General features: G+C 39.4%; 2 protein-coding genes across 2 annotated transcripts in view; both read right to left on the reverse strand.

Annotated features, from left to right (window-relative positions):
- The window catches only part of LOC103153268 (bromodomain-containing protein 4-like), a 32,692-nt gene extending 22,113 nt beyond the window's left edge, over nucleotides 1-10,579 (reverse strand). The window contains exons 1-8 of the mRNA XM_016661805.1: nucleotides 10,474-10,579; nucleotides 7,250-7,401; nucleotides 4,299-4,539; nucleotides 4,112-4,204; nucleotides 3,211-3,348; nucleotides 2,801-2,933; nucleotides 1,045-1,652; nucleotides 589-960 (exon numbers count right to left, since the gene is read on the reverse strand). Coding sequence (XP_016517291.1) covers nucleotides 589-960; nucleotides 1,045-1,652; nucleotides 2,801-2,933; nucleotides 3,211-3,348; nucleotides 4,112-4,204; nucleotides 4,299-4,427 — 1,473 coding nt within the window. The 5' untranslated portion in view covers nucleotides 4,428-4,539; nucleotides 7,250-7,401; nucleotides 10,474-10,579. The remainder of the gene's footprint in view (nucleotides 1-588; nucleotides 961-1,044; nucleotides 1,653-2,800; nucleotides 2,934-3,210; nucleotides 3,349-4,111; nucleotides 4,205-4,298; nucleotides 4,540-7,249; nucleotides 7,402-10,473) is intronic.
- Nucleotides 10,580-11,768: 1,189 nt separating this feature from the next.
- On the reverse strand, nucleotides 11,769-21,550 carry akap8l (A kinase (PRKA) anchor protein 8-like). Its single transcript, XM_007574108.2, has 13 exons — nucleotides 21,411-21,550; nucleotides 20,668-20,706; nucleotides 19,365-19,599; nucleotides 17,315-17,906; nucleotides 15,408-15,516; nucleotides 15,254-15,303; nucleotides 14,533-14,563; nucleotides 14,345-14,435; nucleotides 14,002-14,143; nucleotides 13,794-13,899; nucleotides 13,585-13,715; nucleotides 13,189-13,284; nucleotides 11,769-12,597 (listed from the first exon to the last, which is right to left on the reverse strand). The coding sequence occupies exons 1-13, from the start codon at nucleotides 21,433-21,435 to the stop codon at nucleotides 12,145-12,147; spliced, it is 2,100 nt and encodes a 699-aa protein (XP_007574170.1). The 5' UTR covers nucleotides 21,436-21,550; the 3' UTR covers nucleotides 11,769-12,144.
- Nucleotides 21,551-25,438: the final 3,888 nt, after the last annotated feature.

Here is a 25,438-nt window from a genome sequence, read left to right on the forward strand (position 1 = left end):
AGACCGAGACAAGACCAAGACCAAATGTGATCGAGTCCGAGACGAGACCGAGACCATCAATAAATGGTCTTAAGACCGGTCTCGAGAGCAAGACCAATTTCGAGTACCACAACACTGCCCGAAGCAGTGTGTTTTAATGTCAGACACTAACTGCGTTTCCATTCACTATATGCACAAAGAAATTTGACAATTTAGAAAAAACTTTTTCAATAAAAAGTGTTTGGAGCTAGAATGAGGTGGTTTTTCAGCTGCGATGACATTAACGTGTTTTGCAAAACCTTCAATGGAAACACTATTTTCACATCACACGAGTCATGTGATCAACAACCGGATGTTGCTACTGGAGGAAACAAAGAAGACGACAGGATGTGGTGGGAGGATGATGACGCGATGAATTAGTTCGTGACTTTAGCGAAATATCGATAAAGTTCTGCACACATTTGTAATAAAAACGCAGCTAATGATAATATCTTCGTTTATTCAGTGTGTAAATATCTGGATTAAACTGTACAAAGCTGATTCACTCTACCCTATAAAGTTATTGCACAAGTAACCATAGACTTTAAAATAATAATAACAAGAGGTCACCTTGATGGTGCTGAGATCCATCGGGTGCTTGATGATGTCATGGTAGTCGTGCAGGCCCAGAGCTTTGGCGTCGACGGGTTTGGAAAAAGGCCAGGCGTACGCCATGTGCTTCTTGGACAGCATCTCTCTCACGAGTCGTGCGCAGAAGCGGAGCTGATCCTGGCGCTTGGAAGTCGCCGTGGCGCCCATCTCCAGGCCCCCGCCCATGTGATGTTGGGAGTCCGGCTGCAACGAGTCCCGTTTGGGCTGCTTCGACGGGCGGGCGCTGTCTCGGCGAGGCCGGGTCACGTCAGACACCGGGGGCGACTCACTCAACTGGTCGTTGGCGGTGGGGGTGGTGGTGTCCGCTTTCCTCTTCTGGCTTTTCTTTTGCTGTTGATGGGGAGTTGGGGTTTTCCGTCAGAACAGAAACATTTGGATGCGTGTAACACAACGAAATGTGGAGTCATTGGTTACCTTGATGAGGGCCGGGGAGCTCTGCAGCACCGGCGGAGGATGGAGGCCTGGGTGTGTCATGGGTGGAGGGGGGACAGAAGTCATGCCTTGGGGTAGGACGTCAGAGGTGGAGAGGGTGAACTGGGGTCCGAGATGTGAAGTGTGGTTTGTGGGTGTGGGAGGCACCCGTGGGGGTTGTGTCTGGACTTGGGAGGGGGCCAAAGGCTGGGCTAAAGCCTGCGGTATGGTTTGGGGAAATGGTTGAGATAAGGAATGGATTATGGGCTGGATTAAGGGCTGGATTAAGGGCTGGGTTAAGGGCTGGGTTAAAGGCTGGGTTAAAGGCTGGGTTAAGGGCTGGGTTAAGGGCTGGGTTAAGGGCTGGGTTAAGGGCTGGGTTAAGGGCTGGGTTAAAGGCTGGGTTAAAGGCTGGGTTAAAGGCTGGGTTAAGGGCTGGGTTAAGGGCTGGGTTAAGGGCTGGACGAGGGGCTGAGGTACAGGTTGGGTTAAGGGGAGGGTTGGTGTGCCACGGGTGTGTGGAGTGGTTGGGGGCGATGAAAAGCCTCTCGTATGCGGGGTCGTTGACGGAGAGGATGACTCTTGGCCTGAATCTGACATAGTCATCAGAGCTGGAACGAAGGATGGACGTGTGAGGACAAGAGGGAAGAGAAATACCAAATGAAATGCTGTTTTCAGGGTTCCTACAGCTTAAGGCAAGTTAAATTCAAGACTTTTTAATGCCAGTTGAAATAACATTTAAGACAAACTTCACAGTAAACACAAATGAAAAAAACAAACAAACAAACAAACAAAACAAAAACAAAAAAAAGACACCCCAGTAAGCAACAATTTTCTCCCAGGTTTTCCCCAGAAATCTTGCCAAGCCTGGTGGTTGGGCCACTAGGGCAGTCGTTCATCCAGGAGCCGGTTGTGTTTTTGAGGTAAAAACGTTTAAAGCTGACAGGAAATTTAAAAATACCACTTGATAATTATCTGTTATTAAAAGATTAATGCCTGAACACCATCTATAAAGTCTTTAAAAAATGCAAACATTTTAAAAAGACTTAAATAAATGAGCAATGTTTAGCCTGGTGGGGGCACAAGTAAAGCCTGGCTTATAATACACTGAGGGAAACCATGTCCTCCTTGTTTTTTTTTTAACATAGGACTGGACAATTTGGCTGAAAAACATAGCACAAAATAAACATTTAATCAGTCAATAGATAACTATTGATTAGTTTTTTTATTTAAATATTTGAAATACACCCCAGTGAAGACCCGCCTCCTGGCTCTGATTGGATGTTTCTAGTTACCACTGGAAGCAACGTGAGAAGGCAGAGGAGCTCGATTTTTCACAGATTATCTGTTTCATTCCATCACAAATTAGGGACAGTTTCAACAAATATGTAAAAATATTCTTTTATAAAAGTTACATACTGCAGCTTTAAGGCCTTGTTTTTAGATTCAATGCCTGTCGTAACTTTTTAGGATCAGAGGGAACCCTGTGTTTTACACATGTAAGACAAATGACATCATTTCAAATAACAGAAAATTACACACCTGAAGCGCTTCAAACAAACAAAACCTGATTTAACCATTAAAATTTTGTTACACAATGGCAAGTTTAAGCCTGCATGTGTCCTGACAAGCTTAACGAGTCAGGTTAGCACCATTTACACATCAGTGAAAACAAGTCTTCTCAGCTGCTTTCCACGTTGCATCTGCCAGAAATCAGATGTTTGTGATTAAACATGTATGTGAAGATAAATCTACTCACAGGGCTCTCGCCTCCCTGCACGACGACCCTTACTGACCACGGCGACCTCCGCCTCTTCCTGCGGCATCTCTGTGATCTTCTGCAGGAAGAGCTTTTCCAAAGCCTCGGCCATAAGGACGATATCATCCCCAGGCTGCAGAAGTAAGAGACAATATGAAAACCAGAGCGCGTTTCAGATTGACAGCATACTTTTACAATGAAATCCAATACATCGAGATTTGAGGTTGCGACGTGACAAAAAGTTTAAAAATGGAAAAATTCTGCAAGATATAAACTTATTCTTAATTTTTTTTAAATTTTGCTCATAGCAGATGAACTAAAGCCCTGTTTTTCTGTACTGTTGAAAAAGAAGAACACAATGTGTCGCTCGTGAAGGTCAAGTGTGATTTCAGCGTGTGACCTCGTCTAACCTTGTTGTAGATGTAGCAGTTTGTGAACATTGTGTTGAAGTCTTGGATACACTCCTGGGCATTCCAGTAGTAGTTGTTCTCCAGACGTTTCTTTATGGTGCCCATGTCCATAGGACTCCTTATTATCTTGTAGTAGTCCTTTGGGGGGAGAAAACAAGGAGAAAAGTAAAGAAAACGACAACTCTGTAAGGTGGACTGAAGAATTCCCAATTAAATAAAAACTGTCCATATGATCAGGATTGTTACTCTTACTATTTTCTCCACTGTATGTTCAATAGGAGTAGCAATACATTTGAAAATATGATTAAATGCAGTTACTTTGTGGAGCTTGGTGGTACAAATCATATTTCTCAATGTGACTGGTGTCCTAAAGAAGCATATAACAAATGGGAATGCTTGTCAAGAGCAGTATTTGTGTTCGCAGGGTTATAATTGCTGTAACACAGTCGCAGCCATACAGTAACCTACATTAAAAAATAGTGATAAATTGTTCTTATAGCCACTTTTATTGTTATCAAAAAAGTACCACAAAATATGATAAAACTGAGTCCATATTGCCTCATTTATACACTGATCACTTAAACTAATCATCAACTAAAAATAAAAGCTTCCACTAAATATTTTCACACATTAATTCAATATAAAACCCAACTACTACAGGAACAAAAACAAGATTAAAGGAGTCATATCTACACCAACAAACTAATCTGTTTTCAGCTAATTATTTAAGTATTTAATAAGCTTTACTCTCTCAATTCTGATTTGTTTACGAATAGAAACCAGCTATTTGCACGGCTGTGTGGTGTTCGCATGTAAAATGAAGTTGGCAGCAGCGTCTGCGGCAACACTGGCTATACATCGCAACTTCAGGTACGTAAAAAATAAAGAAAACACTACTCACAGGCAAATTAAGTTTCACTGCGTCTACAGGTGCTTGGAAGGGCCATGCAAACTGGTGTTTCCATAATGTCTTCAACACCACTTTAAGCAGATACTGAAAAGAGCACAGACAAAACAAAAGGAAAATTATTGGTTCGAGGGGAACTGCAGGCTAATGGGGGCATGAAGACGAGCTGAGGTGAAGCTACCTGGAGCTGGTTGGTCTGTCGTTTGGGTCTGGAAGGGTTCCATGTTTCCGGAGGAGGGGGGTTGAAGGGGAGAGGCGGCGTGGCGGGAGGGAGGTGCTGGCTGCTGCCCGCCTCCAGTCCGTCTCCCATCACAGCAGAGGGTTGCAGTAGCCGAGCAGACAGGTGAGATGGGTTGGACCTGGCAGGGGCAGGTTGCAGCGGGGGGAACCCCCTCAGGCCATTACATTCCTCCTTTGACCCTCTGAAAGGACGATTGTGGAACAACATAATTTACTGCTGGGTTTCTGCTCAAACCTTAAAGGATTCTGGGTGTGGCTGAAAGAAAAAGACTCAACTTTCTGAGAAAAACTAACAACTTAGAGTAAGAAACTGCAGCCAACGGTTTTTATGTACTTTGTGTTTCAACACTTAACAAGGCTAAAGAAAATTACAAAATAAAACGTGTGAACTTCTTAAACTTCACTGAAAAGTGCTGATTATAAGTAGAGATGCACCGATCCGATATTAATATCTGTATCAATACAGATATCAAAATAAAATCTACATTGGGTATTGGTGACAATGTGCCCAATCCAGAAGGGTGGATCTATACAGCCTAATTCTATGCCTTATGCATAGAATTAGGCTGTTCATGTTCTATTATTTATTTTACATTACATTTATAATTTCTGATTATACTTTCTGAACCAGTTGAAAGAAGGTTTGTTGCAGTTTATTTTTTACCTGTTGCTTTTCTCAGTTTCAGTTTATTATATTTTAGATTGGCTGTTCTTCTCCTAATTGCACTAATTGAGTGAACAAATTAAAGTAATGTTTTTACAAGTTTGATCAAGCTTGTGAATCTGTTTGTGTGTGTGCTGTACTGGCGCAGAGCTAGCAAATGAATTTTTAATCCGGTACATTTATGTCTGTATTTTAAAAAAACAACAACAAATGAAAGTCAATTCAGCACCGTTTTTCTGTATCGGATCAGCCGATATTAAACCTCAGATGTCTGTATCGGTATCGGATGTAAAAAAAAAAAAAATCCCTACTGACAAATATTACTGCTGGTTTGGACACAAAGGAGTAAATACAGCTTCGACTCCAGATAAAATGCAAACACAAGACAACATTGCCAGTAAACATAATTTCAACTATGCAAAAAACAACAACAAAATGTTTCATTGTGCATAAAGCATGGCACAAACTCACAGCATGTATTATTATTTGTAAAAAGCAAGAGTGAATTCTGATCATTCTCCCCCAAAAACAAAAAACAAAGCACAGCGTTACCCAAACACTTCAATAAAGCCTCCACGCTGCCAGATGAGGGAGTGACAGCCCTATGAAGGTCCACTTACAGTGGACACCAGATATTAACATCAATTCTATAAAAAAACATCTTTTTAAATTCTGGCAGTGTTAGCAACATTTTTTCGAGTGCCAAAACCAAGAGTATTTTTATACTTTCTTCTTTATTTTTTCATTTTGCTCTTCTTATGATCTCACACAAACTAATAACAGATGTGGTTCAATTTAAATCAAATATTTTGAATTCTGTTCAATCATTCAAGAATTTAGCAAACAGAATTGATTTCAGCAACTCTAAATGATCTCAAACAGGCATTTAATCCTATTAAAGCTATTAAACAGTCAGTAAAGAAAATGTTTGTGTATATATGTATGTAAATATCTAATCTCCGCTGTATGCAGACGGTTTGATGCAGAGACGTCACGAAAGTGTCTGAGTGTCTGATTTAAAACGCAACACTCTGGGACTAGTGCAGAGGCCTGCGCCACACGCCCCATTTCTTTCCATAAAGACACGCTCAACATGTTGAGGTGACGTGCACCCACAGATCAGACCGCCGGACCTCAACCAACAGTAGTTTCTTCTGTAAAGGTGACGCCTGGAAGTGGAAATAAAAATTAAAAAAATCGAGAGGGAGTCACACGTCACCGATGGGATTTAAACTTTTTAACGTTTTTAGACACAGATTTTACATGTAGTTCTCTAAACCCAGTCTGCTAACTTCCACTCTGCATCCATGTGGTTCTGTGATGGCAGCTTAAGATGTGAAAACTCCCATGAGCGCGGAACGCGAGCTTCTCTGTTGCCGATTTGTGAAAAGCCAAAGGGAGCTTAGTAAAGATTTTATTCTTTCGGCTTGCTTTTTGACGTAGTACTAGTGATGTTGCAAAAAAAAAGAAATTTCACGGCTTGAAATTAGGCTTCTGTCTCTTTAAGAAAGTCGTACTCTTTCTGAAACTCCACCTTCAGTAAATAATCACAACATGGCTCCTCTATTAACCTTTTAACAATATTTTTACCAGCGACGCTCTGAGAAGTAGCTCATATAATGACCTCAAGTTCCACTAGATGTTTGCTAATTGCTGCTGGCTAGTCTGAAGGAGCAGAGAAGCTCAGAAGCTTAGAAACTGCAGCTCCGAGGAAGAACCAGGCCTCTCATGCATTTCTCAAACATGCATGAGAGACTCAAGGGAGGTATGTTTTTGATAAGGGAATAACATTATACATGATGTCAAGTTAAAACATTATACATGATGTCAAGTTAAAAAAAGCTTTTATTTTAAAGCCCCTTTAAAATAAAAGCACAGCACCGCTTGGTCTTGGATCAAACATCAATTCCATGCAGGTTTTCCCAGGAGACCATTATAACTAAGTACTCTGTAACAGCCAGTCGTCATTTCGGTGCAGCTGAACAGCAAACTTTAAGTTGGCCTGACTAAATCACCAAAGCGAAAACTTTGGATTTCATTAGATGATGCTAGCGATGACAGCAGTGCTAACGTTTTCTGCAGCTTTCAATGTAACAGGTTTTTGGTGAGCTCCTCTCAGTTTACGCTTTAAACTTGAATAAATCGCTGGCCCAGATTTTGTAACATCTCTTGCACTTTTGTGTTGCTAATTTTGACCCGATCTGAGAAACGATCTTTGTGAAACTCACATGGTTGATGCTGTGCCGCTGTGGTCTACTCCACTAGTGTAATCATATCTCAGTTGGTGAGGCGGCACCTTTCTGAGAAAACTCGGGATGCTTTCCAGCGACACGCTGTGAGTTCAGGGAAACCACAACACATAGAGAGGCGAGTGTCAAACCTGCGAGAGAGAGAGAGACACACAAGAGTGAGCGCCAGGGGTCTAAGACGAGACATGTCCGATATCGTTAAGTAACCAAAGAGGGTAACGTTGAGTTAACCAATGGTGGTGCAATCTAGTGTACATGAAAACAGAATAATAAGTCGATACTGTGACCAGCAAACAGAGTTGTGTTAGAAAACAAATCTAATCAGAGTTTTAATTAGACAGATTTGCTGATAAATACATTAATTTCATTGTGCAGTTGAAATCTCCATTTCTGAGATCTCTTTTACTTGCTATTGCAAGTTGTAATTTTTAAGATCCAATAACAGAATGGGGAAAACATACAATATTCATTAGTGAACACAAAATCCAGTTTCCACCAAAATAGGAACAAACTATTTCATAATTTGACTATAATTTTTACTCCAGTCATTTTCTATTTTCAACCATAGTTCTAAAAAGGTATGGCTTTAAAAACAATTAACATACTGTTCATTCAGTTTTTAAGTCTAATAAAAGTCAAAGTTAAAGTTTGGAGCAGTGGTGATGCTTCCCACTTTGCTCTTCTTTCAGTATAAAGTCACTATAAAGTCATTTCTCTTGTTTATGAGAAAGACATGCATCATATTCATCATTCAAATAACAGGAGTCCCGTCTATTACAGTTATTAGGGTAAACAAAAGATTGCTAGCGCAAAATCTGGAGCAGTGCGCGTTTTTAGCTTAGAGCAGGTTAACCAACAATGCCAATCGCCTGGCAAATTAGCTAGCATTAGCTTTCGGTTAGGGCTGGATGATATTAAAATGTATAACTGTGATATTAACTAGGGCTGTAGTGATACAATAATCTCACGATACGATACAATACACAATATTCTGCTCACGATACAATATATATTGGGATATTCAGCAAATGAATACACTTTTGCAATTTTCTGAAAGATTTTAGAGGGACAGAGTGATTTTGGTGACATTTTGTGACTGTTATAGAGTTGGATTTAATTAATTTAACTGAAAACTGATTAAAAGCACCAACTACACAATACCTGGCTCTGGTTGGACATGGACACAGACTTAAAGTCGACAGCTGGACAAAATGAATCAAAGAAGTGGTGAAAAAACATGTTTATTTTAATTGAAACAGTACAAACTGTAGCTTACATGCGTTTGTAAAGTAAATAAAGTGCACCAAGTACCCTGCTCTGAATAGTTTGACACCTTTTTAACCTCGACACTTAACATCTGAAGGAACCACTCTAAGCCTGATGACCGAATCACTCTCCCAGCGAAGCAAGCAGTGAGTGAGCAAAGTGACAGTTGGATGTTGCGATACTTGCGGATGACTATCAATTTTTTTCTAGGAAAGAAAACATCAATATATATCGCAAAATCGATATTATTACACATCCCTAATATTAACATCTTATCATTTGTTTGCCGTTGCTCAATGTATATTTTCAGTACGCTCAGTGCCATTCTCTGGAATAACAGCAAGCTTTTTTATTTAAATGCTTCAATTACATCAGCAGGTGTTTATTGTATATTTTGATTCAGTCCTCCACTATTGTGTGTGCCATTAAAGGATGGCCTACTTTTTTGCTGACCATTTTATTCAACTACTTGTGACTAAAATAGAATTTAATTATTTATTTCCAAACATTTTTAGCTCAGAAATAATAAAAAAAAAAAAGTTATGTAATGTCAGAAGCACACTTTGTAAATGATCTCAACAGACAGCCATTTAATAAGCAATTTAATAATTTTTGGGTGTTTTGGTTTTTAAAGTTCATGCTTAGTTTTAAGGTGGCAACATTTTAGTCCTTGTTTTTATTGTTGGAAATATATCAAAAATAAACAGCGAAATGATCCCGTAGAATAACCATGATATATGGATTGAATAAACTGTATAATTTATCATTTTCCTTTTATGCTCATATGGACCAATTTGTGTCAGTTATAAAGATGATGATGAATCACATTCTAACATTTTTTTGTATGATTTGGGTTTACATAATTCTACAGATTTCACTATTTCAGTGAATCTGAATTTCATTTTAAATCTTTAATATATGCATAATCTTGATATCATTTGAAAGTTTTTAATCATTTTTTCAATAACATACTATAACTTCAGACCGATATTTTGTTGACCTATGAATGATGACTTTGTCAAATGGAGATAATTTTGCAAACAGTCTAGTCAAATCAGACTAGACTTAAGAGCGACAAATTGTGATATACTCTTAAATTAATAGCACAATGTTTAATATAGCACTTGATTTTTAAATATGGTTATGTTCATAGCATTACTTAAAAAATATAAGATTCTATGATAAAGAATACATTGCGTACTTTAAAGAAGGCCACAACCTCTTTACACCGAGGTAATAATAAACTATATTTTTTTCGGTTCGCCACCATTAAATTTGTCTAATAAAATTCATAACGCAATTTGACCCAAACAAAAACTTAAAAACCCAGCATGCTGCAAAGCTTTCTTCACTAACCTTCCATGATCGTGGGTCGCCGTGTTCACCGTGATCAAGTGACAGCTGTGTACGTAAAGAGTGTTTTAGAATACCACTCCGACAGCACTGGTGGTATTCTCGAAACACCGTACGTCGCGCTTCACATGAGTTTCTGCGCCATAGTGCATAATCTACGCACCCATTAGGACGTAACTTATGTCACGAATACGGCCTACGGGGCTACAAACAAACAGCCTAGCAGCTAATTGACTAGCGTCCAAGCGACCTGCCGCTAACATGTACACTGACAGCACCGAGTGACACCTGTCACGTAAGTCACCTCAACAGAAGTACCTAGACGTGGGAGATACGACATAGAACGTGCACGAGGAGACGAAACCGCACACAAAAATGAGGCAGAACGACATATATCCCGTGTAGCCAAACCGGTACAAGGCCTGAGAGGACAGCTCATGCTCCGCTTGCTGAAGCACTCACTGACAGCGCGGAAAATACACCAACGAAGACTATTTTAAACACTTCAGCAGACGCCCACAGTCGTACGCTTTCGTTTGATATGCAGCCGTCATCCAAACGGGACCATTAAAGTCTATTTTTACCTTGTTCAGTCGCTTGTCAGCGCCCGTAGACCTTCCTCGCCCCAAATCCAGAACAAACAGTCCCGTTCGACGTCGATGACGCCAGACGTAAAGGGGGCGGGGCGAATGTGTGTCAGACGAAAATGTCACCTACAGGCTCGGTCCTCCCACTGGTGCGATCACGCAACACCTCGTAATAGCTCCCGTCCAGAAAAAAGGCTGGTGTAAACTTTAGACGAACTGAGCGCCAGGGGACTTCTACTTATTTTTGATACAAATGGAACCCCATACGTTATCATCTCCAGATTGTGATGACTAGAGAATCTATTTTTATTTTAGCCCAAGTTTTCATTTGAAATTTCCCCAAAAAACTATAAACAAACATGCTGATTATGCTCTAAAAGCTATTATTTAATAAACAAAGGCAGTTATAATTCCAACACATACAAAAACAGTATAATATTGTTAGTTAAAATGTTTTTTTATTAAATGTACTCATTTTGTTTTTATTGGAAATTTATGCAACAAACCAAATGACCTGGTCCATAGTTGTAAAGTGTGAAAAATGTAGTATAAACAGATGGAATCCATTTAATAATAAGGTGACATCTGAAGGTAAATTGATATAGATTTTATCAGAGTATCAAATTAAAAAGAGGCTAATCTATATGCATGCTGCTCTTTGTATTTTGGGATAATTCCTTAAAACATTTCACCTTACACTTAATTATATACTGTCTTGAGATGATCACCTCAAATCCAAACAATATAATTTGTAATCAATACATCAAACTCAAGCAATAAAAAAAGAGCTGCATAAAATGTTAGAGCACAAAAACACTCAACCATAATGTAGATTAAAAAAAAAATCTAAAACTTCAAAGTTTAAAGGAACTATTTAAGTTTAAGTTTAATTGAGACACACTGAGATAAAACAATCCTGAAAGATGGCAAAGAATCAGAGATTTGTTTTGAATAAGTTTATTTCTCAGTTGGAACAAATAGTCACATCTTTTTTCCTTCCATCTATTCTGAATGTCAACAGTTAAATTCACTGCAAGATTAAAAAGCTCACATTGTTGTAAAATTTCAGTTGCAGATCACAAATAGGTCAATTCTGGGTCACCATGCAACTACAAAAATAAAATAAAATAAAAACAAAAAGAAAACAAAAACATCCTGGAACATTACAATACTGATTTCTTATAAAAGAAATTAGAAATATTCAACAAAAATGACAAAAGTTTGATATTTTCACAAATATTGCCTTTGAGGTTTAAATAAAAAAAAAGAAAAGAAAAGAAGAAATCTTTTTGATTTTGTTGCATTTTGAATCAAAATGCAACAAAAAAGAAGTTTTTGTTGCATTGAGAGTGAAGACAGCACAAGCATTTATTATTCGATTTAAGACTGGAACCAGCAAGGCCACCTGTTTGTCCCGAAAAAAAAAGCTACTTTACAAGTTCATCTTAAACATAATGGAACGCAGTCATGCATCAGAGCTGCTTAAAGGAACGTCGCCACTTTTAGTCGAGCTTAGTGAATAGTAGTACCTTAAGTGGAAAACTTATTCCTAATGCAATGTAAACCAAAGAAAAACAGCAGAAGTATGTACAGCTGATGTAACTGGACTGATTCAGCAGCTAGTCCAGATATATTCACATTAAAACGCTCTCAGGAAGGAAGGAGACCTCATTCTTGATATTCCTCCGCTCCTTCCTCGTCGCCATGGAATCCCTCTTCTCCTTCGTCGTGCACTACGTATCCCTCATCCTCCTCTTCCTCGCCAATCTCGAAACCTTCTTCTGCTCCATGGTTTTCCTTCGTTTCCTCTTCCTGGTTCTCTTCCTCCAGCTGCTGCTGCTGCTGCTCTTCATCCTCCATCCTCTCCTCTTCCTCCCCCATCCTATTCTCTTCCTCCCCCATCCTATTCTCTTCCTCCCCTGCAGCAGCAGCAGCTGCTGGTGGTTGTTCCCCCTCTCCTTTCTGAGCAGCTTCTCCTTCAGCCACAGACTCATCATTGAGCTCGGGGTTTTCTGGCTGACCTTCAGCCGCCTCCCCGGTCTGCTCCAGCTCTGACACGTCCATTGCCATGGAGTCCTCCGGGTCGTGCTCATCTTGGTTCCCAGTGAACGGGTTCTCACCCTGGCAACGAGACAATACTTCAATGCACATTTACTACAACGGTAATGAGAAAATAAATTATAGTCACGATTACTTTATGAATAGGAAAAAAAAATTCATATTGAAATATTTCACATTTCAGTAATAGTGAAGAAAAAATAATGATTAACAGTTAATAAAACATATAAACAATAAAAAACAAAATAAAATAATGGAATATAAAAAGATGAAAAATTGTAAAACATAGTGGTACATAAACAAATCTAATAGTACCAAAAAACAGTAAATAAAATGCTAAAGTAGTAAATAAAACAATTGTTAACATAATAGTTAACACAATAGTTAATTCAACAGCAAATAAGACATTAAAATTATAGTAAATAACAGTAAATAAATCAAAAATAATACTTAAACAGAACAAGATGGTATATGAAAAATATAACAGAATTGCAAATATAAAATAGTAAAGGTGAATAAAATAGTAGTAAGTAAATAATTCTAAAAATAAATTGCAAAACAAAAAAATATAGTAAATAAAATATATAATAAAATAGTAGTAAAAAAATCAAAAAGAGAATAAAATCAACGTAAATATAAACATTATCCACATACCTTGAGGTAGCTCTCCAGTTTCTTCCCAATCAGTTTGTGGTTGAGGATGCTTCGAGCCACTGATAAACTGCCACGCTTCGCTTGCTCCATCATGCCCTTAAAAACAATGGTTTTACAGATTTTACACGGAGGGCAACAAGAACAAAGAGATTACAAAAATATTAATACAAAAATATTAATAAGTCTCCACAGAACACTTGCAAATAAACCAAAAAAGTAAATCTAGAAAAATAAAAACTTTACAGAAGAAAATGGAACAAAAACAAAAATCTGAAGATCTTTAAAACTATTTTTTAATATGTTTTCCAATTTCCATTGGAGCTCAAGAAAGAAAAGTTTAGAATCAAGGTGTGAAACAACTGTAAATGATCAGATCAGGTTTCAGTGAAAGCGTACCTTCCGGTTGTAGTTGTGGTCTGGAGACTTGATGTGTTTCTGAATGAGGTGGGGCTGCATGGGAATGAAGAGGTCACAGGCTCCGCAGTGCGCCGCCTCCACCTTCCTCATGAAGTGCTCCATTCCAAGCTCTGAACCACAGGACAAAACATCAACACACACCGCTGCGTTGTCGTTCTGATGCACAAAAGGCCGAAGGAAGTGCTTACCCCGGGTCAGATCCTGCTCTCTGTATATCTGGCAGATGGTGGCGCTGTGGTTCTCTAACTGGCCGACTCTCTCTGCCGTCTTCTTGAATTTGTTCTGCATGTATTCCTACAAAATGACACACATAAAACATTTTTTAATGAGGACTTTAAGGAAACGCATCAATAGGAACCCAGTTTACTTTTTAACTTCATGACCATGCGACGCCACCTGCAGGAAGTCTGTGGTTGGTTTGGACAGCTGGTTGGAGAGGAACTTAAAGTGGTCCTTGTGAAAACGGCTTTCCAGATGAGCGTCCATTTCTTCCTTGTAGAAGGAGCGGAACTTGCAGACGGAACATGCAAACATCAATCTGCCGTGAGAGAGAGAGAAAATATCGACTCAAAACTAGTGATGTCAGGCAAAGCAAAACAAAACAAAAGGGACCATATAAACTTACCAGAAAGTGAAGAATTTTCAAACATTTCCAGTAAAGAAAAAGCCTATTTTGCTTACATAAAAGAGAATAAAGAAAAAGAAAGCAGATTCATTTATTTAAGCCTCGCCCCCTCACCTGTCCATGAAGCCTCTTCTCTTCCTTGCTTTTTGCTGCTTCTCCTGTCCCTGGGTCGGAGGCTTCTTCTTCTCCTCCTGTTTGGCCGTAGCTGATCAACAGTTCAGACGTAACACGAATGAAAACAGGTTCACACTTCAAAAATATAGATTCTGACAAAAATATTAAAAACTCGTGTTGGGAATTACCAGTTTTCCCTTCTTCAGAGGGAGTCGCTTCCTGTATTAAAAAAAAAACCCAAATACATTTGATAAAATATCAAGTTTAGTTTGTGGCACACAGTAATTCCTAATTTTATGTGCAAGTGTTAAACTTTGTCTTAATGTCACAAGAACTAATATTTAATGTGCACCAGTGAGAAATGCTGTGTTCGCACAGAACAGCATTCAAATCTGATTTCATTTCTGCTAAATGTGACCCATATTACACTTTTTCATGACAGCAGGAAAGCCCACTTCCAATCTTATCACAAAAAGGAAAGAGAAAAAAAATAAACAATTTGTGCCACTTTTTATATTGTATAATCACACAAACATCGAGTAGTTTTGCAAATGTTTGTAGTTAACTTCACTAACATGACGCATCTGTCATAATTCTACACCAGAAGAAGCCCGGGGTGATATATTGTGTTGCAGTCAAATGGCTGAAACAACCAAAACTGCTCAACTTTACAAGAAAAAAACATTAATCCACAGATGGCGGCATCCGTCTCTAATTTGATGTGCAGTGCTGTGTGACGTCTTTGTTCTCATTCTGTGAATGCAGGTCACACTGGGGTCAAAGCGTTCACGCGGGGGTTGATTGCAGTCACAATAAACCGATAATAAATGAATAAAAATGGATTTCAGAAAAATAAATAAAAATGAAAAATAGGATTGAGCATCAAGACAAAAAGCTTTCCCTATTCACCTCAGTAGCAGCCTCCGGATTGTTGTCGTCACCTTCCTGTTTTGGTTCTTCTATTTACAACAGAATAAATAAATAGGCACAGATAGATGAGACAAGACTGCAAAAACTTCTCTAAAAAGTGACATCATCATGTCTGGGATTTCTGAGGAGTTACCTTGCGTTCCCTCCGCCTCTTCGTCCTCCGTCTTGTTCATCTTCGACTCCGGCTCATCGCCTCCGGTCTTTCTCTTCTTCTGTCCGTCACGCTGCGGCTTCATCTGCTGCTGTGAAGCCAAATTACGACACGACAGGATAAAATAAAATCATTACACATTTCTAGACTTTAACCCGCACTGCATTTCTGTTCTCGCCGTCTTGAGAATTCCTCACAGAAATGCGGCCGAGACATGCAAACTACACATCTGCGTTTTGAACTCGTCTGACTTTCAGTTTCTTTAGGCATGGGCCGGTTACTGGGGTCAAACAGTAACGAAAGATTCTCCGTTATAAAAGTTTCTACTGATTCAAATCCCTTTCATGCCAGAAAAAGTGACAGAAATGAACAGAATTTATGGAACAAAGAGCAGCACTTGCCTTATTTACTCAGCAGACATTTAAAGAAATATTCAAAATAATATTAGATGCGTTTCTCTGAACATTTGTCGATATTCAGCTAATGCCGAAAATTTTTAATTGAGATGTTTCCATCAACAAGAAATGCAAAATAATAATAATAATAATAAAGGAATAAAAAAAGTTCCACGTGATTAAGTTTGTTAATGTGGCAAGTCATAAAAATAATTATCACGACTTGTTTGATGCGAAAACAAGCGTTTCCGTTGCAGTTTTGCTAAATACACCAATTTTGAGACAGCTGAGGAAAAAAAATTTAAGCATTTCCATTAAGAAAATTAATTTTTCCAATTCCAATTTACACAATTATACGGCCAATGAAAATACAGCTTATAGCTTATGACAGACTGGTAAATTTTCTAATTATGATTTAAGTTGAAATGTAAAAATGAAACAATGTGATAAATAATTGTGAGTTTTGGACTCAACACCATAAAAATCTTGCTCATTTGTGAGAAAATTCTAGATTTTTCCAGGCCCAAATTATTTCCCGGTCTTTGATTTAGGATCACTTTAAAGTGCAAATAAAAACATAAAAAAATGGTTTGATAAAAAGATATAAAACATGAAAGGAGAAACAACAGGATGAACAGAGATACAAAGAAAGATTGATGTATAATTTGATAAAAGATGGCTCAAGTATTCAAATATTTAGTGGACAAATGAGTACGGCAAGATGGAAGGACCAAGAAACGGACGATTGAATCTCACTTTTTAGAGAGTAAAATAAATAAAGTTTGAAAATACAGCACCTTTTCTATAATTATCCGGACCTGGAAAATACACATGAAATTCCAAACTTTTCCAGGAACATTTCGCATACCGGCCCATGCCTACTCAGGAGTTCAAATTTATTTTATTTTCCCAATAACTTTCTAGTTTCCAGACGTTCATGAATTCCCCATTCCAGCTTAATTAGTGCAGTTCACCCACAACTTCAACTAGACAAGAAAAAAATAAAAAATAAAATAAAAAAAGAGGCCTAGCTAGTAAGCAGTACTGTGTGAATTTGGCTGAAAACATTAAAATGCACTTTTTAACGAGACTGTAAATGTTTCTTTAAAATATTCAAGATAAAAATGGTATACATTTAAAAACAAATGAACAAAAAAAAATTATAGTGGAAAAATAATCAACCTGTAGCTAATTAGAAAGCATTAAGCAGCTGGGACTAACTTGTTGCACTTCACTGGACTTTTCAGGCCACTTTAAAATCAAAAGTAGATGAATTTTAGAAGTGCAGACATTTCTTTGTCATTATTATTATTATTATTATTTGTGTTATATTTCACAAACTGCTGTAGTTGGAAAGCTAGCATGGATTAGCACGTTGGGCTAATGTTCCAGCTAAGAGTAAAAGAAGGAGGGAGTCAGAAAGGGCTCAGCATTCGCCCAGCGTCTGAGAGGTGGTGGGGTGGGAGGGGTTTTCATTTGGCTGGAGGTACTTACTTTGATGAGGGGTCTCTTGCGGCCTCGCTGGCGACCGCCTCGTGGACCCCCTCCAAAATGCCTCCCGGGAAAGTCCTGAGGCCCCGGAGCAGAGCCCTGGAAGCCACCGCTCTCGGGGTACATGCGGTTGGACAGGAGGGATGGGAGCTTGCCTCTACCACCTCCTGGAGAGTGGCCCCGGTGGGACTGGCCCCCGCCGCCGCTTCCCCGCAAACCCCCGCTTAGTGGGGTGGGGTCGGACCTGCGGCCGCCAAACCCTCCTGCGGCTCCTCGGGCCCCGGCGCCCCCGCCCCTTCTGGGGGAACGTCGGCCGGCTCCGACCCATCCGCCGCCTCCGGAGCCGCCTCCCTGTCCACCGGCGAAGGAGTCTCTCATATTCGGTCGCATTTTGGCGACGCCATAGGAGGAGGAGGAGGGGCTGTCAAAGCCTCCTCCTCCCCCGAGCCCAATTCCCCCTCCGAAGCCGGAGCCGCCTCGCTGACTCATCAGCATGCTGTCCCCAAAACCGTAGCTACCGCCGCCAGATCTGTAGAGATCTCGGGAGGAGGAGAGCCCGGAGGGGCGCGAGTCGAAAGACTCGTACTCGTCAAACCTGCAGGAAGGGAGGGAGGGAAGAGGGTTGATAGCACAGCAGAGAGCGAGACAGGCAGGGAGGGCAAGCCAGGATGGAGATTTCTCCACCTGCTCTTTCCTTCTGCTCCATCATCTTGCTTTCTCAGAGTGTCCTGTCACATCCAGATGTATGCAAAAAAATAAAAAATAAAATAAAATAACAAGAACCACATTAGATCAAAACGTGATGATCTGAAACTAGCGAGTTTTCAATTTGTGGTCAGCCTTTAGACTTTAAACTCTTGCAGATTAAAGAAATGCAATTTAGTTTGGGGGTTTTACTGGCTAAAGGCTGGGAAAGAAAACTCCATCGGCAACGTCTTCAGACAGGGGCAAGCAGTGAAACATCCTGAGATGTGAGCAGATTACACAGAACACCAAAGAAATGGGATGATATATTTATAATGTATATAAAAAGGGGTTGTCATTCATAAATAATGTCTCAGTAAAGCGGTAAACTCATCGCTCTGGGTAACCTAAAGCCGGGACACAGGTTAGGTCACATGGAGGATGAGGGAAACAAACCAGAAAATAAAAATTGTCTGGGGAGAAACTCAAAGGAACGCCTGACTTCAGATGAAGAGTTTTGTTTTTTTTAAACAAATTGAAAGATTTATATTTCCACTTCCAACAAAAGCTGATGGCAGTACACAAAGACAAGTGTTTAAAGCTGTTTTTTTAATCAATAAAGTTCAAATCAAATAAAAAAAAAGATACAGGATCTTCCTGTCAATGTTTCAAGTGGCACTAGGAAACTTAATGTTTTGTAAACCAGCCAGAGCAAATTTTACCCCATGAATAGCTCATTAAACTGGACTGGAAATAAGCTCATTTCAGGAAATTCATTCACAAAGTTAAACACTACCACACAGTAACATCCCCTCACTGTGTGTGTAATCACTTAAATTCCAAGAAAATTATCGCCGTTACTTCTGTGCATTCCTTTCATATTGGGACTTTTTTCTTCCACTCAACCTTTTCATGTTTTTTAAAACCCTGTGGAGAATATCAGTGACCGTCTACTGGACATATATTAAATTAGAAAACTATCCCCATGTTTGTAAAGGTCATAACACAACATTTTTGCCTTAACATCCATTTACTGATGTTGGGGAATATTCAGATATTTGGTTCTTAATTTATCAAAAACTTTGCTTCTCATTAATTTTCACAATAACTTTGAAGAAATTTGAATTAATATGAGTTACGTCAACATTTTATTTGTCTTTGGGATTTTTTTAAAACTTAAAATAAACTAAAGCTTACCTTATGTGTGTAATCAAAATACTGAGTTTAAATGAATAATGGAAATAAATTCTAATTTATCAAGATGAACTCATAAGTAGGTATCCGTCAAACCATTCCTATGTTGTGCATTACAATATATACTGTAGTATTTAACCTAAAATAAATTAACTAAAAAGAAAAACAATGTTACCTGTCTCCTCGAGGCCCCCTAAACCCCCCTTCTAACTGCGTGAGCATGTCCAGGCGCTGGTTAATCTTGGCAATGACTGCGTCTGCGTGCGTGCCAGAGGATGAGAGCATAGATCCTCCTGATGGCCCTCGCTTCATATGGCCGCCGCCACCGCCTCCACCTCCGTATCCTCCAGCTCCGGAGTCTTTATAACTTCCTCCTGCTCCTCCTCCATACATGTCAAAACCACCAGAACCTTCAAAAGTGAAAGGAAACAAGAACAAGAATCATCCCTTAATATCAAAGATTGGCTTGGACATTTTATTTTAAAGAGGCAGTGTGATGCATTTCCCAGGCACATTGTGCTATAATATAGCACTATCAAGTAACTATGTTAACTTTAGTTAATATAAAAATGCTGCAAAAATCAAATTTGACCTTGTAATTTAATGCCTTGAAATTGGGCCTCTGTCTCTTTAAGAAACTCCTACTTCATGAAGCCATCACAACATGGCTCCTCCATTAACCCTTTAACATCATTTTTACCAGCATTAAGCTGAGAAGTAGCTCATATGAAGAGCTCAGCAGATGAGCAACTCAACCAGGTGTTTGCTAATTGCTGCTGGCTAGTCTGAAGGAGCTGAGTGAGGGAGTTGCGACAGAGAGAGGCGCTATGCAATGTGGAAGCTCGGCTTGTAAACTGCAGCTCAGCGGAGGAGCTTTGTCCTCGGAGGTGGGGCTAGGTCCATCCAGGTGTTTTGCAAAGCTGAACGGTTGCCACGGGAGACTTAAGGATTTCTCAAACATGCATCAAAGAATCAAGGAAACACTCCAGGTATGTTTTGATGAGGGAGTTATAACATTATAACATGATGTAAAGCTCAAAAAAGTCGGTTTTACATAACACTGCCCCTGTAATAATCATTTCACTTTGCTTCAACAGTTTACCGTTCTTAAGTTTTAAACTAATTTTGAGTCACAGTGCTAAATGTTTCTGTTTAAAGCATCGGACCTTGAGCTTTGTAATAAGATGAAACACCCCAGTTGATTTATTACTGATCAAATGAAAAATGATAATGATACACACGAGGATGTTGTGAGTTATTTCCTAAGTGAAACATCACTGTGCATCAGTTAAGCTTCTCTTCAGTTCTGGTAAACATGAATTAGTTTAAAGCATATTGCACAACACTCTATACTGCCCAACTGTACTCTTCTTACACGCACTGTAGCATGCATTAGTTGCGCGTTAAATATGCTTAAGCAATGAGAATGTGTAACAATTCACTTCAGGACAGCTAGTAAGGTTTATCAACTTCCTCACCTCTGTTTCCTGAGCTTCCACCTCCCCAACTGGAATAACCTGCAAAAAAAAAAAGAAAAAAAAAAAAGAAATGCGTATGTATGAGGAAACCAACAAAATACACATACCTTGGTTTACTTAGACTGGTTTGTAAAATATTGTTGCACAAAAAGGAAGGGAAATAAAGAAAAATATTAAATTTCATAATAACCGTCATCAAATGGTGGACCAATACGTGACCAGCACAAGAGCCCTAACAAGTATTTTGACCAGACGATACATTTAAATTTCACTTGTGCACTGAGGCGGCCATTTTAACATTCAGTGTTTAAACTTAGGCTTTTTAAATGCCAGGTCCAGTCTAAATATTGAACACTATATTCCTCACACAGCACCACTATATTATTCACATCTAAAAAAATAAATAAATAACAGCAAAGCAGAACCATGATCACTAACCACAACGGTGCAGTAACGTTCATGGTAGCGAAAAGGCCTACGGTAGAGCTAGCAACATATCGTTTAAATTAAAACTGCCTACTTAATTATGGACAATAGAACGCCAAACAACGTCCGTTAGCAACATTTAACTTCTTTGTTTAAAGCTACAGCTAGTGGGCCTGGCTAGCTTAGCTGGGAAGCTACAAATGTGCATAACCACAGCTAGCACAATGCAGCTGTTTTCCTTTCGGTAACACAGGGAGCTACTTTTATTTATTTATTTTTTTAAGAACAAAAGTACAACAAAATCTGTGGATATTTACCAGAACTGTAACCTCTGTTGTCCATGGTATTTTTAGTCCACCGCTTAAAAAGCGCAGTTGAAACCAACGGCCCAATGTGAGTAAGCTAAAGCAAACTGACCGGAGCTGCTGCTCCACACAGAACAGGATGTGAGTCCAACCACGTGACCAACCAGGCCCGAAGAGGGGTATTATGTAAAGTCGACGATTGTTTGCTTTGTTTTGTTTTTTAATATTATGTTATACTGTTATTCCCTCATCAAAGACATACCTGGAGCACTTCTTTGTGCATTTTATGCAAGTTTGAGGAATCCTTGAATTTCCCATGGCAGCCGTTAAGGGGTGCCTAAACGCTTATTGACACAAAGGACTGCCTATTTACGCAAAGCTCCTCGTCAGCATCGTTGCAAACTTATATTCAAGAGAGAGTACAAGAAGGAAATGTTCTGAAGACTGTATTGTAGTTCTTAGCTTCGCCACTAGGTGGCGCGACTGTTTTGCGAGTAATATTTTGTTCAAAATGCTGTTAAAGAATCAGTGCAGATCAGCAGAAGTTGTGTTCGTAGGTAGTTTTGTGGTTCTATGAGAGTGTGCGTCCATAAGACTGGTAAGTTATAGTCTATGTATGTTTAAGTAGGATAATATGTGTATTTATTACCCTGGACATTTTCTGTTTGCTCAATGTTTTTTAGAACAAGCGATAGCTAAGCTACGTTTTACTCTAAAATTGTGAATTTTATTATGTTTACTTGCTCTCTTTCACTTTATCTAACTTTATTAGCAACTGAAAGATAAGACTGGAGTAATGAGAAGAAAGTTTCATTTTATTTACCAAATATAGCTAACCTATAAGGGCCTTTGGGTCTAGTGGTAAGGCTTAAAAGACAAGTAATGTGATTATAATATGTTGGTAGCTTACAAAATGATTAATTGATGTACATGGTGGATTGTAATTTGTATTTGTTCATCTTTTTTTGTAGAACCACACATATATGCTACATCAGTCCACCTGAACACACCTATGAAAGTGATTGGCTGAATTTTCCTTTTAAAGAACTGTAAAATCATCACCTGGCCTTGTCATTTGCTTGAGGGTCATCGAGGCATCATTGCACCGATTTAAAGGAGAAATGTCTCATCAAACCCCAAGATACCGCAACGGAATGATGGGACCCCAGCTGAGAAGGGGAACCCAACAAATTCCCCAAGGTAGGTTCCCTGATGTCTTACACGGGGAAATCCAAAGACTGGACTCTCTTCTAGAAATGCAGAGAGCCAGAAGGTTTGAAGACGACGAGAGACTGGCCCACCTGGAAGCAGAGCTGAAAGAGACGAAATTCCAGTTGAGAAGGCAGATATCTCTCAAAGAGATGTTCATCAACCAGGGCAAAGAGACAAAGAGGGAACTTGAGAGAGTTAAGAAGTTCAGCGAGCAAAGAGCAAAGCAGTACCTCCAGCAAATTGATAAACTGAGAGCTGAGAAGGATCGTCTCATGTCAAAAGAGTTCCAGACGCTGCAGGAGAAAGTCAGTGGGTTGGCAAAACATTTAAAATGTAGCCAATCTCTGCAGCAAAACGTGGAACAAATTCAGCTGCAGATCACTCTGGAGAAAAAAACTCCTCTGGAGAAGTCAAAAGAGGACATGGTGCTTCTCAACGCCTCGAGAGCTATGAATGCTGCAATCCAAGAAAACATGAGTAAAGAAATCAAACTCCTGGCAAAAGAACGAAAAGGGTCCACAAGTCGAGCTGGAGAGGATTAAAGGTTTATATAGAGTTAAGCTGCAGGTATGAAACCGATGTTGCTGCAGCGAACGAGCAGAAAAATACCAGCAGTGGATGAGTTGTGAGAAAAATGTTCATTTGGAAAGAGCAAATGAGGATCTGCAGCTTGCCAACCCTCTGAGAAGCAAAGAACATCGCAGGAGATCTCAGTGTTGCAAGAGACGGAGGAAGATCCAGAGAGCCAGCTTGACCAGGTTCAAGTGTTGCGCCAAGAAACTTTTTCTGAGTGGGATCACTCAGAAAAAAGCTCGTCGGGTTGTTCCACGGATTTGGAATCCACGGAAGAGATGGAGCTTGAAGGAGAAACCATCCCAGAGAGATCGGACAATCCAGACGCTGAATCCATGCAGGACGGAAAAAAGAAAAAATAGAAGCTTTCATTTTGGAAAAAGCTACGAAGGGCTTTGCGTTTGAAGAAACCAAAAAAAGAAGCAAAAGAGTGAAGGAAAGTCAAGAACGTGTCAATTGGATAAATGCTCCCTGAAAAAGAATGACGGCGAGAGAACAGCGTAGTGAAAACGAAGCAAAAAGTGTTTAGAGAAGGTGGAAGACATGCAACAGAGGAACCAAACTAGTGTTGGCCACACATAGGTCTGTGGCCTCTGTATACGGGGCGCTCGCTTTCACCATCGTGCCCTGTGACACTCCGTCAAGACAAAATTTAAAAAGGCAAGTCCCCCCCTCATTTCCATCCCCCATTAACCAACTAGAAAAAAGATCCCTTCCTGACCCAATTCAATAAAACATCCAAACATTAAGATGAATTTGAAATGGAAAAAAAAAAGTGGGCAGTGTGGTGATACAGTGGTTAGCACTGCAGCTCACAGAGTGGATGTGTCAGATCTCTGCTGTGTGGAGTTTGCATGTTCTCCCCGTGCTTGCGTGGGTTTTCTCCGGGTGCTCTGGTTACCACCACATCTCCTAAAATATGTAGGTTAGGTCAATTGGTCAATGTAAATTGCCCCCTAAAGAGTTCAAGAAACTGCAGGAATTGCTTTAAAAAAAAATTTAAAACAGCCCTTTTCCCTTCGCATTTTTAGTGGTAGATGGCGCAACAACACATGGCTCAATATTCATAGCAGCATATTAATTTATGAATTAAAATTCTTCTTGTAATAGTAATGATTTCTGTTTATTTTCTCATTGTTCTTGTATTTTTATGGTTTGTCCTTTATTTTACCTTTTCTTCTCACTTTTTATGTTAAATTGCACTTTTTTTGTAGTGAAATGTAGCTTGTTATACTGTTTAAAAAAAAAAAGATTAACAAAAGGATCATGCAGTGGATTTTTTATTTATTTTTTAGGACGACTGTGGTTCTGAGGGTAGAGTGATTGTCTTGTGATTAGAAGATTGTAGGTTCGATTTCAGCTTCCTCCTGCCACATGTTGAGGTGCCCCTGGCCAAGGCACCGGAGAGGAACTGGAGAAGGCCTGGAAGGTGAAGACCACAGTGGTGCCTGTGGTCATCGGGGCCCTCGGGGCAGTCACCCCCAAACTGGAGCAGTGGCTCAAACAAATCCCAGGAACAACATCAGACATCTCAGTACAGAAATGTGCAGTTCTAGGCACAGCCAAGATACTGCGCAGAACCCTCAAGCTCCCAGGCCTCTGGTAGAGGACCCGAGCTCAGAGGATGAAAGAGAGAGACCACCCGCGGAGGGTGAGAAGGGAACTTTTTATATATTAAGCAAATTCCCAGGCACCAATTGTCTAACATCTGAATTTTATAAATTATCTTCCCAACTTGCTCCCTTTTTATTGAATGTTTTTACAGAAAGTGTAGAGAAAGAACAACTACCACCCACACTACGTCAAGGCCTAATTACACAAATTCCTGAACCGCATGGTTCAAAGAGTAGGAAAAAGTAGTAGTTTATACTATTAAAAATATGGTAATCTGCCCTAATTTGCTGTATTTAACCTTTTCCTGTTTGTAATTTTTGCCCTTTTGCCTTCCTTAAGCCTTGACGTTCTTTTAGTTACTGTTTATGTGACTTGTATATATTATTGTAAATATAAAAAAATAATTCTATGCTAGAAATTGGCTGTCTTAAAAGTCGCTAGGTGACATCATCGTCATTGTGTGATCTGGCTAGTAGAAGAAAGGAATATTACATTTTGGTAAAGCAAAAGTGATTACAAATACTCTAAGCATTTTGAAATTCAAATAAACTTTCTGAAATAATTGAATAATGTTGTCTGAATGTACACCTTGTAAATCAGTTTTGTATAGCATCAAATTTAACCAAAACACAGTTATCAGA

This window comes from Poecilia formosa, unplaced genomic scaffold (genome assembly GCF_000485575.1).
Source record: "Poecilia formosa unplaced genomic scaffold, Poecilia_formosa-5.1.2 Scaffold344, whole genome shotgun sequence".
In the NCBI taxonomy this organism is placed as follows: Eukaryota; Metazoa; Chordata; class Actinopteri; order Cyprinodontiformes; family Poeciliidae; genus Poecilia; species Poecilia formosa.